The sequence below is a fragment of the Erpetoichthys calabaricus genome, chromosome 2 (genome assembly GCF_900747795.2).
Source record: "Erpetoichthys calabaricus chromosome 2, fErpCal1.3, whole genome shotgun sequence".
Lineage (NCBI taxonomy): Eukaryota > Metazoa > Chordata > Cladistia > Polypteriformes > Polypteridae > Erpetoichthys > Erpetoichthys calabaricus.
Genome location: NC_041395.2, coordinates 112,731,823 through 112,748,661, shown reverse-complemented (window position 1 = coordinate 112,748,661; position 16,839 = coordinate 112,731,823). Strand labels below are relative to the sequence as shown.

General features: G+C 36.8%; 1 protein-coding gene across 4 annotated transcripts in view; it reads left to right on the top strand.

Moving 5' to 3' along the window:
- Nucleotides 1-16,839, top strand: part of pik3cb (phosphatidylinositol-4,5-bisphosphate 3-kinase, catalytic subunit beta) — a 142,664-nt gene that overhangs the window by 84,054 nt on the left and 41,771 nt on the right. For all 4 annotated transcript variants that reach the window (XM_028794386.2, XM_028794387.2, XM_051923540.1 and 1 more), the window contains 3 exons: nucleotides 6,565-6,661; nucleotides 12,894-13,024; nucleotides 13,467-13,520. In XM_028794386.2, the coding sequence (XP_028650219.2) occupies nucleotides 6,565-6,661; nucleotides 12,894-13,024; nucleotides 13,467-13,520 (282 nt within the window). The remainder of the gene's footprint in view (nucleotides 1-6,564; nucleotides 6,662-12,893; nucleotides 13,025-13,466; nucleotides 13,521-16,839) is intronic.

Genomic DNA, 16,839 nt, shown 5'->3' with positions numbered 1-16,839 from the left:
CATTTTTTTGAATGAATATTCTTGCTGTTAGTTGTTAACCCTTATAACTTTTAACTCTAAAATTGAAAGTCATCCATCACGAGCCGCCTGCACATATTCATCCAGTGAATGGCAGCTGGTGAAGGAGGGTGGCTGTTCACACAGCATTTGCAGTGACAGAGCAAGCTGAATACGTGCGTAAAGCTTGTGGAAAAGAAAGCGATTTAAATGCCGCCTTTCTTTGTACTTGTTGTATATCAAGATGTAATTCAAATGCCTGAAATTGGAATGTGCTGTTCAAGAAAAACTTTAATGTACAGAAAATTCACAAATAACGTTTCAGTATATTTCTTAGGTGACTACTTTTGTTGACAGTAATTCACCTGCCACTTTGCACACAAAGTATACGAAGTATAAAGTATGGTAATCATGAAAAAATTTGACCTCGAGATTTTGATGAATCTTGACGTTTTAGAACTCCCCGAAAATACTTTTTTGTTTGGAGCGCTGTGTGTGTGCGCGCGCATGTGTGTATAAACACGATAATTCAAAAACGCAACTAGATAGATGGATGAAATTTGGGATGTGTTTGTTACACCAAAATTGTAAATCTATATTAACTTTTGGGCCAAATCCATCAGCCGGAAGTGGTACTTTACCTGAACACATTCTCGATTTATTTTTTTTTATTCATGCAGCTGCAGTCCGATTTATTCAACTTTTATAATAATTGTTCAGTATATTTTTGATTTGTTGATGGTTCTTTAATGTAAATAATATAATCATTGTCTTGTGGTTTACTCCTCAAATATCCATCCGCTTATCTGAGTACACGACAAAGTCTAAGGGAGACCCCTCCCGATTTTTGAAAATAAAACAGCACTGATCGATAGACTGACAAGGTCGTCATACAAGATCAGCATATTGTTGCTAACCAATCACTTTTGCTTTAAAAACATCGTTTTACAATGTATCGATACAAACCTTATAAAATGACTGAGTTGGCAATGTCTCTACTGAACTACAGGTAGGTAGGCGAAGAGAGTCTGTCAAGAGATGAAAAGCTAAACGTACTAATGTGTTTTTGCATTTATGCTATATTTATTAATTTATCTTTTTTAGTTAATATTCACAGCTCAAAATACCTGATATGAAAATAATCCAGTAGCTGAATTGTGTTTTAAAATATCTGTCCCCATTTTTTTAATGTTTCTCTCTCTCAAAATAGATAGCTGAAATATCATATTCTTTTTGTTCTTAAATTCAGCCATATCATACATATTGCATACAAGAGATTTTTCCTGCCTTGCGTCCAAACCTGCTTGAGTAGGATCCAGGTGTTCTGTGATCCTGCTCTGGATAAACAATGTATATATTGTTCTTAATCTCGGATGCTGTGCCTGTCCATACTCTTATTACCTGCTCTTGCCCTGCTCTTTATGGGTTAACTGTTCTTATGATGGTCTATTCAAGTCTCACTGCACCTAATCTTGACACTACATGCTTGTTTTTCTTTATTTCCCTCAATACAGCTAGGTGGGGTCTGCACAGTGATTCAAGCCTAAGACCCCTGTTCTCCCTAAGCCCCCATGATTTTCATGATCACACCTGTCAGAACACAGTAGATTCTTTTTTCTAATTTTTCGTGTAGTGTGATTAAGGCTTACATCATTCTCTCATACAAGTTAACTTCAGCAATTTATAAAAAAGAATGAAAATGGGAGACATCTGAAGAGAAGAAATTATGAATAGATAAATTAAAACATCTTGTAAACTTAAAAGCAGTCCAGAAGGCTTAATTATTAGGCAATCTGAGTACACTTGACACTGTGATATATCTCTGGGGACAGGAGAGAAGAGGCAGAGGAAGGGCTACGTTTTGAGAGCAAGGCTTCCTCCCATGTTCATGTCTGTTCTAACATCACCACATATTTTGAGGAGCTGTGATAGGAACTGCAGTGAACAAAGAAAGTGATTCTCACATTATTAAGGTGCTACTGTTCATTAAGAGAGAAACTAAAATGCAATCACTTCCCAATATTGATTTAAAGCAATATAAACAGTATTTCTCATGCACATGTAACTCAAAGTTAATTTGCATAGCTTATATGGCCTAAATCCCCTCCTAGGAGTGAGACCTAGGCATAGTGAAGAGCCTATGCATTCCAGGCATCCTTAAGAGTTATTGGGCAATGTCTGAAGAACTCATTTTCTACTATTATCAACTTTGTCAAAATGATAGATGGAAGAAGTCAGATAAACAGCAATCTAAGTATACATACAAATCTATGGACCAAGTGTACAGAGACAAGTTCATGGAGCCAAGCTTGAAGGTGATAGTCACTGAAGACCACCTAATGGGGTGTATATATATATATATATATATATATATATATATATATATACAATGAAACCTCGGTTTGCGAGCATAATTCGTTCCGGAAACGTGCTCGTAGTCCAAAGCACTCGTATATCAAAGTGAATTTCCCCATAAGAAATAATGGAAACTCAGATGATTTGTTCCACAACCCAAAACTATTCATATAAAAATGATTAATACAAAATATAAAGTAAAAATACATTAAACAAATTAACCTGCACTTTACCTTTGAAAAGAATCGTGGCTGGTGTGAGTGAGTTTCTAAACTCTTGTAGGATTCCACCCAACGAGACGACACACGGAAGAGCGTCCCAAAGCAATCGCAGTCTCCCAGCGCTGTAGCAGTTCGCCGTAAAAGCGAATCCGAAAAGATCGTGGACATGCTATAAGCGCCTGCCGTCGATGGGTGATACAAGGAACATTATAAATGCGCAGGGCCCTGCCTGACTGCTGTGTCTGTTTCAAGCTGAATAAAGCTGGTGTTGCTAAAGTACTGAGACTCAGCTTTGTGTTTTAGTGTGCAAGACGGAGACTCGCACGTCACAACACACACACACACACACACACACACATACATACACATACACACACAAGCGCGCGCGAGCGAGCACACAGTCACAATGCTAATGCTGTAGTAAACAGTATACGCTCGTACGGATGTTTACTATGAGTGAGGCACGCCGACTCAGACGGAAAATAGGAGACGATTACCCACAATCCCGCAGCGAGAGAGAGAACCACCATCAGCTCAGTTGTGATCACATGACGCTCGGCAAACAATGAGTATACATACTACTCGTATTGTAAGGCCTCGCTCGTTTATCAAGTCAAAATTTATTAAAAGTTTTTACTCGTTTTGCAAAACACTCGTAAACCAAGTTACTCGCAAACCGAGGTTCCACTGTGTGTGTATATATATAGTTTTATATATAATATATAGTTTTATGATTTACATCATTTGTAATGGTCTTATTAGTAACGGTCCATATGATGCATACTATTATTTTATTACATTACAGGATTAATCAGCATAGCAAGTATTGCAATTGTGGCTGGGCAACTTGCATTTTAACAGGTTCGTTAGTCCTTCTTTATAGTAAATACTTTACACTGCTGGCACTAGGAAAGAATCTGTTAGTGACTGAAGGCAAATGTTTAAATTTCCATTTTCTCTATAGACATTGTATTAGTAACACATTGTGATTTTTAAATAACCTTAATACTTTAGATTTTTTTTTTTCTTCAAACTAATATGACTTGCAGGGAAAGACATATTAGAAAGGGGGACAAATGAGGGAATGACACCGATAGGCTTGTAAGGTAAGATCTGTTGTGCTTGAATAGTAAGAATGTGACGTTTTCAAAGTGTTATAAAGGGAGAGTGAATATGATGGGGGGTGTATATAATGCTGTATCAGTGTTGTATGGTTAAAGCACTTTCAGTGGCCATGTATAGCTGGTTGGCACTTTGTGTATTTGTTGCTATGTCATACATTGAAGATAATTCTCTAATAGAGGTGGGAAGAAGATATGGCATGCTTTGACAAGGAAAAATTCCTTCTTGTAGCACTGTTTTAAAGCAGTTTGATACATTTCAGTCTACAACTAGTGTGAAGGATGTGTTTGGACCATTTAGATCTGTAAGAAAATTGGAAATTCAGTGCCAATGTCAGTCGGTAGCATTAAACATTTCAAACTGTACTGTTTGGTATATTATTCAAGCTTTATCCTATCACCCATATACACAATAGTGCATACATGTTTTAGGAATAAATTATCTGCTTTTTAACTCATTAATCTATTAACTGAAAACCGGGATAGGTTGAAGTATTTGTAAACCTATTCAGAAAAATGTATTGTTACATTAAAGGTCAAGATCATCAGTAAATCATTACTTAATGTTATTTAAGTAAATAAATCTATTTTTTAAAATTATTTTACCTTATCAGGTACCATGAATCAAGTGACTGCTTTAAATGAAAATCATTCCGTCTTTTCAAAAATCATCACCTTCTCGTGCTGCATTCCAAGAACTGGTTTTTCTCAGCTTCACTAAAGCTTACACTCAGTATTTACACTGGCAGTGATATACCCCAGGAATTTATTCCTAGTTTTGATTGATAATTGGTGTTTTATTAAAAATGTTTCCTTTCTATGTTTCTCTTTTAGTAATGCTAATGTGAGAGACAGAAGAAAAAAAAACTTTTTTTTTTCTGGTTTTATATATTCTTTGGTCCAAATATGGTAATAATTTTCATCTTGGTAAGAAGTTCAAGAAACTCTGCTTTAGATGACTAAACATACATAATGCTTACCATTCTGCCATAGGAAAGTAAAGATCCTTCCATTTTCAGAAATACACTTCCTTGGATTAAACGTTATAGGATTTCCTGAGGTTATTATACTGTACCATTAACAAAAAGTAAGTCTATGGACATTCTGCCTTATGGTAAATAATATGTAAACTATTAGTTTATTACTCAGTGACTTGCCTATTGGAATATTTGATTTAAGGTACAAAATAATAGTGTGTATTATTTTTGATATTTGAGTATGTAGATTGCAGTACATGCACCCATCTTCTATGATATTAATTTAAAATATGAGCGCACATTTCTCCTCTTGGGGTCTATTTCCAGGTTTTGTAGATGGTTTGCTGATGTTATACTTTCCAATAGTAGTAAATACATTTTTCACATTGTCAACTTAGTGTTTATTTCTAAGCATTATTCTGTACTGTACACTGGAATGTGTACATATATATATTTTATATACTTTTCTCATTATATTAAGGTAAGAGAAAGATCATGTAAATGTCTGCCCTAAATTCTCACTTATGAAAAAACTTTTAATCCTACTAGATAGGAAATGTACTGGCAGTTGCTGTGGGAGTTGACACTGAAATGTATATCTTCATGTTCATTAGTATGCGGTTGTAGTGATATATTCATATATCAATAAAGGGTAGTCATAAAAATAGGTGGAATTCTACAGTGACCACTTCCTATTTAAGTATAATATCCAGTTGGAAGGATTAATGTTTCCTGTTGACAGTAATGTGAAGCTAATGGGTTTCAAACTATCAGCTTTCATTAAAAGGGAACACTTTGTTAATCTGGAACTAAATACAGGACGTCTGTCCTCCATTACTTTCATGCTGCCAAGTAAGGAACAGATAGCACAGTGGGGGTCTTAACACTTTGATTTGTATCTTTACAGAATTTTTAATCAGTTATGTGTGCATATGCATACCTTAGTTCTGTTTTTATTGTTCTGCTACTGTTTGTTTAGGTGTAACTAAATTCATATTATGTATTTGTATGTTAATTTTGGTATTTCTTGATTATTCACAGTTCTTCACTCATTGTTTACATATTCTGTGGGAAGTGATACATTAACAGCAGTACTACACCCTTGTTTGAGAAGAAAGTAAAACAAAGGCTCAGATTTTTTTTGTTGCTAACAGCTCTTTTATTCAGTGGCACCTTCATGTCTTTAACCCTAAACCTCTGAATTTCAACTACATTTTCTGAAGTATGTGCTTTCATAAAGAATTATAAATTTTTAGCTTGCAGTACGTGTAATTATTGTTATCATTCTGCTTAAATGTACTGTATCTAGAAAAGTAGTTAATTCTCTAGGACACCTTGGAATGCATCAGGTGTATAAATAAGTGGATTGGAGCAAGTGCATTTAGACCAGAATACGATAACATACTAAAATTAAAGAATATTATCTTATATGCTGTAAGCAACATTTAAATTGGTTACCCATTTAAATAATCAGAGTTGTAAGAAGCCAGATTAATACTAGTTAGAAGAAGTAATTAGCATTTAACGGCTTACTTGTCACTAGATATTTAATATAAAAATATGTTTACAAGAAAAACTAGTTGAGTGCCATGAAAAAGTTTTGAAACTGGGTGACTGTATTTGATGGAAACACTTATTTTATAAGGTTCTTCAACTAAGAATTAGGCCTCAGTCTGTGCAAATCTGTTAAAAATTGGCATTTGGAAAAATATATATATATAAATGCCACATTGAAAGGTTTTAAGTAATACTTGGAATTAATTTTTAAAATGTTGTGGGAAATACTTGGAGAAGGATGAAATAATTTAATGTGTTTAGTGTTCTTGGATATAGTAATTCAAGCATAAACATTTTGTAATGATTTATTTTTTAATCCTCCTCCATTTTTATCAGCATTACCCCATAGCTTGGGTGAATACCATGGTGTTTGACTTTAGAGGACATTTGAAAACTGGAGATATTGTTCTGCGCACCTGGTCCTCATTTCCTGGTGAGTTGAAAGTATTGCATACTTAACCCATCTGGCACTTTTTAAAACGTGTTTGTCTGAATGTAATATATTGAAATTTGTTTGCTTATATTTTCCTTAGTAGTTGTTGTCTCACAGAGCAACTGATTGAATGATTGATTTATTTTCAACCTGTAGCTTTGTAGCATACAGAATCATCAATCCATATCTCTTGCAGTTTTTTTTTTAATATATAAAACATCTTCTAGTTTAGATTCTAGGAGTTACACTATCAAGTTCCTTTAAGAACAGTTAAAACTTTGTTAATATCTACACTAGATCTAATTTACTTTTTCTTAGATTGATAAATATATTTATGGTTGCTGTACCTCATTGACCAAAAAAGACCAATTCAGGTTGACAGCAATCATCATTTAGAGTGGGGGAAATTTACCATATCAAAACGAGTGCTCTGAAGACTTAATTGGAATTTTCCATATGAGACTTGCAGATCAGTTGTACTCTTAATCAATGCAATCACTGGTGTAATCAGATATTCCAATTTTAAACAGGTCTGGTTGGGGAGCTTGCACTGGATGAGTTTCTTATAGCACCCACTAAACAAGGAAACAGCTCAGGATCCTGGTTGGCAACTCCCCAGGCAGATACGCGGTCCAGTTCCACTCTCCGGAAATGACCATCTATCTGCCTCAGTCAGGTGTTACGTGGGTGTCCCCTTGTCCTGATCCAGCCGCTCAGGTCCTCAACAATGAGGATCCTGCGAGCCGGATAACTCTCAGGGAATCGCTCCACATGGCTGTAGTGCTGTAACGGACACTCCCTCACAATGCAGGTAATATGCCTCATTTGGAACTCCATGAGTAACTGCTCGTTCAACTCAAAGACAAACTAGCAGTACCCAAGGATTCTCAGAGGAGAAGAGGATAGTGTCCATATTTCACAACCATTTAGCAAAACAGGAAGCACCAGGACTCTTAAAAACTTGGACCTTTGTCCTTTTGCAAAGATATCAGGAGAGCCACACGCCCCTTTTCATTGAGCTCATGACCCCCTGATGCTCTCCCAATCCGTCTACTGACTTTATAGGAAGAGTCACCAGAGACATGAATGATGTTGCTGCCGAGCTAAGTAAACCTCTCCACAATGTTGACACACTCTCCGCAGACAGATACACTGCTGATGGCTGTGCCCAAGAGGTCATTTAAAGACCTTGGTTTTCATTGAGGACACTCACAAGCTCAGACACTCGGACTCTCTGTTGAGAGGCTCAGAGCCTCCATTAACTCCACGAACATCACAACATCGTCAGCAAAAACAAGATCAGTGAATCTTTCTTCGCCAACAGATGTCCCATAGCGGCTGGACCCCACGACCCTGCCCAACATCCAGTCATTGAAAGTCATTCACCCAGTCAACACCCAAGCATTGAACAGAGTAGGAGCAAGAACATACCTCTGACAAACCCCAGAATCACCTGGGGAAAATGCAAAGGTTCTGTCTACACTCTGCATAGCACTCACATTACCAGTGTACAGGTCAGCCATGATATCCAGCAACATTGAGAGGATCAAAATCTCAGGATGTCCCATAGCGCAGCTCGATTAACTGAGTTGAAAGCTTTACGAAAATCAACAAAGGCTGCAAAGAAACTCTAGATATTCGGGTTTGTGCTCCATGAGAACCCTCAGTGCCAGGATGCGTTCAATTGTAGACTACTTAGGCGTAAAACCAGACTGCTACAATTGCTGATACATGAGCAAATGATCAGGGATCCTATTGAGAATGACCCCAGCAAAGACATTACCTGGCACCGAGAGCAGTGTTACCCCCTGTAGTTGCTGCAGTCCAGTAGAGTTCAATTTATTGATAAACACAAGCATTTGAAATATATGAAAACTGCATATGCAGAATATCAACAAAAAAGTTTGGCACAAGACAGACATACACAAAATAAGGTTGCAATTCTTTGTTTACAGGTTTTATAGATTTTATTGATTTTTATAACTTTTTCATTTAGAATTTCCTTTGGGAATTTTACTATGACCTTATAGTGTGTTCATACTTCTTCAAATGTACAGCTGTGGATGAGAGTGAGCTAAGCTACAGTGTTGCGTTCTTACAAGCTTGAAAATAGTTGAAGTTTACCTGACACGGCTCATAATGAGTTTATTGCACAGAAGAAATTAAACATAAGAAAGCAACTCATTGGCTACCTGTTTATTAGCTACTTGGAGTTTCAATTTATTTTGGCACAGATTAACAGTATTATGGTACCAAGCCATTGAGGATGACGTCTGATGCTGTGTGGAGTTACGAATTGTGGACTTGGTTCAAGTGAAGAATTCTGCTTGCACACCATGTGGTCCTTTGTCTGTTGTGTGATATCATCTTCCTCAGCTCAGTCTTAGTCTTTTTGCCTTATCTTATATCACTTCGCAGGGAAAAGTATTAAAATTTTTGGCAAAAAGAAATTAGTTGTGAAATTCCCTTTTTGATGTACAGAGTGTCTTCTTTTAGATTGGGATTCGTTATAAGTAAATAGTTTGGGTTTAAAGGAGTGGAGTACAGTAAACTAAAGAGTATCTTAAAGCTATGAGTAAGGTATTGTGTGGTCAAAAAAAGTACGCCTTTAGATTTCTACTCTGCCGACAAATTCTTTAAAATTACCTGTAATACAGTGATCCCTCGCTATATCGCGCTTCGCCTTTCGCGGCTTCACTCCATCGCGGATTTTATATGTAAGCATATTTAAATATATATCGCGGATTTTTTGCTGGTTCGCGGATTTCTGCGGACAATGGGTCTTTTAATTTCTGGTACATGCTTCCTCAGTTGGTTTGCCCAGTTGATTTCATACAAGGGACGCTATTGGCAGATGGCTGAGAAGCTACACAACTTACTTTTCTCTTTCTCTCTCTTGCGCTTTCTCTGATCCTGACGTAGGGGGTGTGAGCAGGGGGGCTGTTCGCACACCTAGACTATACGGACGCTCGTCTAAAAATGCTGAAAGATTATCTTCACGTTGCTACCTTCTGTGTGCAGCTGCTTCGTGAAGCGACATGCTGCAAGGTGCTTCGCATACTTAAAAGCTCAAAGGGCACGTATTGATTTTTATCTGTCTCTCTCTCTCTCACTCTCTCTCTCTCTCTCTGCTCCTGACGGAGGGGGTGTGAGCTGCCGCCTTCAACAGCTTTGTGCCGCGGTGCTTCGCATACTTAAAAGCCAAACAGCCCTATTGATTTGTTTGCTTCACTCCTTTGAAGAGGAAGATATGTTTGCATTCTTTTAATTGTGAGACGGAACTGTCATCTCTGTCTTGTCATGGAGCACAGTTTAAACTTTTGAAAAAGAGACAAATGTTTGTTTGCAGTGTTTGAATAACGTTCCTGTCTCTGTACAACCTCCTGTGTTTCTGCGCAAATCTGTGACCCAAGTATGACAATATAAAAATAACCATATAAACATATGGTTTCTACTTCGCGGATTTTCTTATTTCGCGGGTGGCTCTGGAACGCAACCCCCGCGATGGAGGAGGGATTACTATATAGGAAAAAGGACCCTCAGCTTAAACGTGAGGGTATCACTCACAGCCTTATTTGTTTAAGACCCAAGACACCATAATAGTGTTATTGTCTTCAAATTATAAAACATTTTGGTGTTTGATTAAAAAGTTGGAGATGTGAGAGAGAGAGAGAGAGAGAGAGAGAGAGAGAGAGAGAACAAGGAATTGCACCTCTAGTGATGACAGCTCTCTTTAGATCTGGAATTCTAAGTTAATTGGACAAAAACATAGAATATAACATTTTAGTTTTACAAGATTTTTTTATATTTCATTTTAAGCAAAACATTTTTCATCAAGAGTACATGTTACATATTTCAAGGTACATTTATATGCATTAAAACAGAAGTAAACACTTCATACCCTACCCAGTTTATAGAGTCATATAAACTAGAAACTCATTATGAGGTAATTGCTCATATACTGTATATTAAGACATTCAAAAATAACACAAACAAATGTAAAATTCCATGAGGCTATTTTTGAACATCATTAATGAATTCTTGCACCACAAGGGGGGCTCCGCCCCGTGCTTGCTTCGCTCGCCTACCCCCGGCGTTGGGTATCCTGAAATACATTAGTCGAGCTCGTTCGTCTTGGAGCCATGCCCGCCTTGCTTGCGGCATTTCATACGCGCGTTGTAGGCGCCTGCGTTCATTGATATTATCCAGGCGGCCTCGCGTTTGTATATCCGTCAGTCTAGCTCGTTCGTTTTGAACCCGTGCCCGCTTTGCTTCCGCAGTTTCAGACGCGCAGTGTAGGCGCCTGTGTTCATTGATCTTATCCAGGTGGGCTCGTGTTTGTATCGTTGAGCTGTATTGTGTTTGAATTCGGTGTAAAGCGTTCAGCGGTTTGTTCTATCCCAAGCAGCACATTATTCCTAACTTCACTCCGCAGTAGTGCCACAAACAATATGGCGGTGACGCCTGCGCCTTTTGTACTATCTTTGTGGACCTGTGGGGCCGCCGTAGCCTCTTCCGTTTGAATCCGTGCTGCAGCGCAGAATCCTCTTTTTGGCGTGGCTGTGTTGGTAGTCGTTAGCTATGGGTGCCTTGTTGCTTCATTTCTCATTCACGTCAGTTGAGCTGTTTCGTTTTTGGGCCGTGAGTCCTTCGTTTGCGGTGGATATGACTTCGATTGCGGTTTATGAGACGCGCACTGTACGCGCCTGCGCAGTACGTCTCATGGTCCCATCGCCGTGTACCTGCGTCCATGCCATCCGGTTTACCATTCTCGGTTAGTAATATGGATTCTTAAGTTTTGCACTACTCCTTGTAGAAAACATTTGATTCTAAGGTAACTTGTTAGATTATGTATTGTAAAATGATCCATTACTCATTAACTCTTATGTGTCAGGGCCTTAACAAAGGCTTCTTTTGGTCTTCATAACACTTACAAAACATCAGTAGATAGGTTATTCATCTCTGTGCAGTATGGTATAAAGTTGTTAATATGAAGGATTGTAACAATAGTCTTACACTAAATACAGTATGTAATATCAAGAGAAATTTGTCTCGATTAATTCCAATTTAGAACACTCCAAAGTGAAGTTTTATTAGTAGGTCACATTGCAGATATGAATAACGCATTACTGATGCTTGTAAGTGTTATGAAGACCAAAGAAGTGTTGGTTAAGGCCTTGTTACATAATAGTAAAGGAGTAATAGATGCATTTTTGCAGTACCTAAACTAAAGTGTCTCTGATGCTTATAATAATTTTAAATAATATAAGGGTACATATTGAATAAGGATTCTTCCTTTTAAGCGAGAAAGTGAATCCACATGCAGTGTAGTATAGAAGATCAGATTTTTTGTTGAACAATTTTATCTAACGTGGTACTCTTAGGGAATTGGAGTCAGTTGTGAATCCAACACTATCTTGACAAAATATGTGAATTCCTCCGCCTCTTCCTCCCCGGAATCAGCGTAGTGTAGAACATTCCTAAAACATGTGTTGTAATGACTCCATTGTTTACGTTTTTTTCCCAAATAGATTTTAGGTGAAGCAAGATCTGTAAATTAGGTGAAAAGAAAAACAAAAAAGCTCTCCTGAGCTATTGTGTAGAGCTTACTTGTGTGTTTTGATAATGTTAGTCCCATATGAATCAAAATTCTAAACTGCAAGCCTAATAGTTACCGTCCTTTGCTTGCCTGAAAGTATTAGTATGTTTACTATGCTGGTATGTTAACTGCTACCAAGTGCACACTTTTTTTTTTTTACTTGATTTTTTTTTTTTATTATTTATTTATTTTGCATGAATGCAAATGAAAATCAGGGCTCTTATTTAGTTGAATCATAAGATGATAAGTTTTGACAGTTTAAATATCTTTTCAAAAAAACTAGAAAAGTATTGCTTTTAAGTAAATTGGACTTTGTTCCAGTATGGGCAACATGTTTGTTTAGGAGCAGGATAAATAATCAACTTGTGATTTTTCATTTTATGGATCATATGCCATAACACAGAAAAAGAGTATTCTGCAAGTGTGCTTTTACTGTGCATCCACCCTGTTAGGTCAGTTGTGTGACAACTGTACCCTAACACCCCTTTCTCAAAAAAGTGTTGAACTGACTGCAGACCTTCAATAGGAACATCTGCCCTTTTCACTCTGTTTTAACCAATGAAAGGAAAACAGCCAAAAAAATCATTCAGTTGCAGTTTCCTCATGTTTATGTAATTGCTTAAAATTTTTCAGATGAACTTGAAGAAATGCTAAATCCCATAGGGACAGTCCAGACGAACCCTTACAATGAAAATCCTACAGCCCTGCACATACGATTTGTGGAGTACTCAAACTGTCCAGTTGTATATCCTCCCTTTGATAAGGTAATCTGTTGTGCTTATCTTGAATACTTTCCTGCTTTTGTTTGTATTTTAGTAATATACATGTATTTAGTTAACTGACCATTATATTTCAAATGTCTTTCTCTGTAGTCACAGCCATTTCTGTTCTTATATCTGAAGAAATGTAAACTATGATATTCTTCCACCCCCTTCTGGGAAACCTGAAAATTACAAGCAAAGTCATATTTCAAAGAAACACAGTGCTTAGCTAAAAAACTTAAGTGTCCCCGTAGTTAGTGGATAGTTCTATACATGCATTTATTATTTCTATAAAGGAAGTTAGAGTTGCAAAGACACTTTTGATAAATACAGTTTGGATGTAATGGCATTAAATGGCTATTAAATCTACAGTGCCATCCATACTTGTTTTTAGTCACACTACCTTACAATTTTTTTGTCCTTGCTTTTGCTTTCTGCATCTCAGATTTTAGAAAAAGCAGCTATGATTGCCAGAAGCAGTGACTCAATGACAATGTCTGTAAGTATATTTACCTTGTTTTATGATGTAGAACTATTCATTAACACCAGTAACATTATGTACTGTACAATAGAGTGTCTCCATGCAAAACAAATTGCCCATCAATAAACCTGTGGAAGATTTGTACAGTTCTAATTTTCCCAAAAAACACAAATATTCGAAATCTTCTTTTATGGTAAACATAAGAAGTGAAACCTACTTTTTCATTAGTAAGGGTGCTGAGCAAATTAAGTCAGATATACAAGACGCTAAACGTCCAAACTGGGGGATGCTGTATGGTGTTGCCAGATTCCTTCTCAAACTCCCACCCACCTGGCAATTTATTTTGCATTTATGTGTTTCCTTTACAAGGATGTTGGGCCTACCATATGCAAGCACCATTTAGAAAGTGTGATATTACTGCTGCTTTATCTGTAACTGTAATCTGTGTCATGAACTAGACTAAGCATTCTGGCTGTCTGTTCCTTTTATTGCACATTGCCTTTAGTTTTCTAAATCAGTTTTGTTTTGTAAATTACCCATGTGCTGAAACAGAACTATAACTATGTGTTTACCACACACTAGGCCACTGACTGTGTTCAGTGCAACATTAAAGCTGGAATGAATAAGTATTGTGCCCGGTGTAAAACAGTACTAACAATGCGTTAAAAACAAAATCACAAGTAAAATAATTTTTGGACCAGACTGTCAGCCTGGATTTGGTTCCTGCTGCTATTGGAAAAAGCAGCATGTTCCTTCTAATTACCTCTTGTAGCTGTCATCATGGCGTAACATCTAATGGCAGTGAACTTTAAATGCCATTTTTGCCTTTTTATTTCCTCCATCTTACTCACTTTGTATTACACTGCCTTTTATTCTATTGTTTATAAATATACACCTGGAACACAGCTATGCATTTATAATGTAATTTAAGTAGGCATTCATTATAAACTGTCAGTGTTAAAGATTGATTGCTGAGGAATCAACACCCCCCCCCCATAGGTCCTTATTAGATTTGATTTTATTAATTGTTTGCAGTCAGTGTACCTTTCTTATTAGACATCTTTATATTATGATAATATAAATTGCTGTGTTTTCTGTTTCTCAGAAACATAACTAGCCCCAAGACACTGAACTTTGCAATAAAAGCTGATGATTTGTATGTGTACTTAATGGAAGGTGGAGGTGCCAAGTATTTTATGGTAAAACAAGCATGGTTCATGGATGTTTAAAGTCCTCTCACCCAAGTAGTTAATGATGAAGTGACACCCATATTACCTTTTAAAATGTGTTTTCTACTGATTGCTTTTCTACATCCCTCTGCAAACCAGCACCAGAATTGTAGTGAGGGATCTATACTGTATTATTTTGGAATATAAACATTTACATCATTTAGGGTTATTTATTGGTGCTAGGTAGTTAAAGAAAATAATGTAATGCTTATTTCCTCTAAATGTAATTTGCATGTAACTTATCCTGCCAGAAGTTAGAGTTTAAATTGTAATAGACTATACTTCACCATGCAAGTTATGCAGTATAAATTCAGAAGGCAGACCAGCATCAATCACCACATACTGTTCCTTCCCTCTTTTATTGTGAAAAATAAGCAACACTGACAAGATAACCAGATTGGTTATTTAAAATATTGAACAGTAACAGCAAAGCATGCACAGTAATGCCTCAAGCACTTCCAAACAGGTGAATTAATCCCTAAACCACTCCAACACATACAATATTATTCTTAACCACGATGGTGCAGGATTTCCCCAACTTTTACATTCATTGACTTACTATACACTTGACCCCCTCCCAGGTCTTACCGATGACAAAGTCATGAAGCAAAAACCAGATTCAACAGTTATGGTATAAGTTTGTGGAAAATAATATATTGTCGGGTTTGAGAAACTGCAGGAAAAAGTAATAAGTAAGACAGTCACTAAATGCATTCCTTAACATGTAAAATCTGAAAGAATTACCCAGAATCCACAGAAGTCTGCTGTCAGCATATTCTCTGTTTCCACCACCTCCATCCAAACAACTCTCCTTCAAAGGTTTTTTAATACTTTGATGGGGTCATTCCTTCCCTGGCAAGATCTTTTCAGGCAGTGAACAACCAGTCATTCTGTTGGCAAATGAAACGACAGTGGTTCTTGTTCACTCTTTACCTATCCTCCTTTTCATTTTTGAACTCCCAGAGAAAATTGCCTATATGACCTTTTTATCCATTCTGTTTAACATTACTATAGCAACTCCAAACTCATCATTATTCATCCTGCCCCCAACCTTACAAAAACATTTCACACGAATGACAAATAAATAACACACAGACCAGGCACACAGATGTGTAACAGTGTTGCACAATATTTAGAGATTCCTCATCAAGATACATCTGCTGTGACTAGATTTATCAAAAAGTATGTTAATGACTGCCTACAAAAGAATCATATTTCTGTTGCAGCGATTGTGGAACACCCATGACATCTGACATTTACTAAAGTCTCACTGCACTGGATTTCAGGTTGATGTTATGGAAACAATACAAACAATGCAATTACAAGTTCAGGAAAGTCACCAATAAAGCACCTGGTCCTGATGAAATATCAATGTGCGTGCCTTGTATTTTCAGTTTCATCTTTAATATCTCACTGAGACAATCTGTGGTCTTTATCTGCATTAAAAAAGACACAGATTATGCCTCTGTCAAAGAAAAAAGTAGCTTTTCCCATCAGCTATGTAGCAATGGTAATTGTATTGTGATTAAATACTTTGAGACCGATTAAACACAATATTCCGTTTAAATTGGTCCATATCCGGTTCACAAATAGTCGCAACCCGCTTACAGAGGATTCTATATCACACTAACTTCATTCAATTCTTCCCACCTAGATAATACAAACTATTTTTCCAGAGTGATGTTTATAGATAAGTTGCATCTGTAACGCTGTTGTACCATCAAAGCTGATTAACAAGCTTTTAAACTTTGGTCATAGAGGAACCTTCTGTAGCTGGAATTAGTGCCACTCTGCAAGTTCAATCGCCTCATTCCCAGTGATCCTCAATACAAGCATCCAACAGGATACTATGTTATGCCCCCTGGTGTTCTCTTTTGTAAACCTATAATAATGGCCAAACACAGCACCAGCTCCATCATTATAGCCCTGATGACCAACAATAGACAGCCTACAGCGAAGATTGGCTAAAAGGAAAATATGCGAGTGTGTGTGTGTATATATGTATGTGTGTGTATGTATATGTGTATATATATATATATATATATATATATATATATATATATAATATATATATATGTATATATTATATGTATATGTATATGTATATG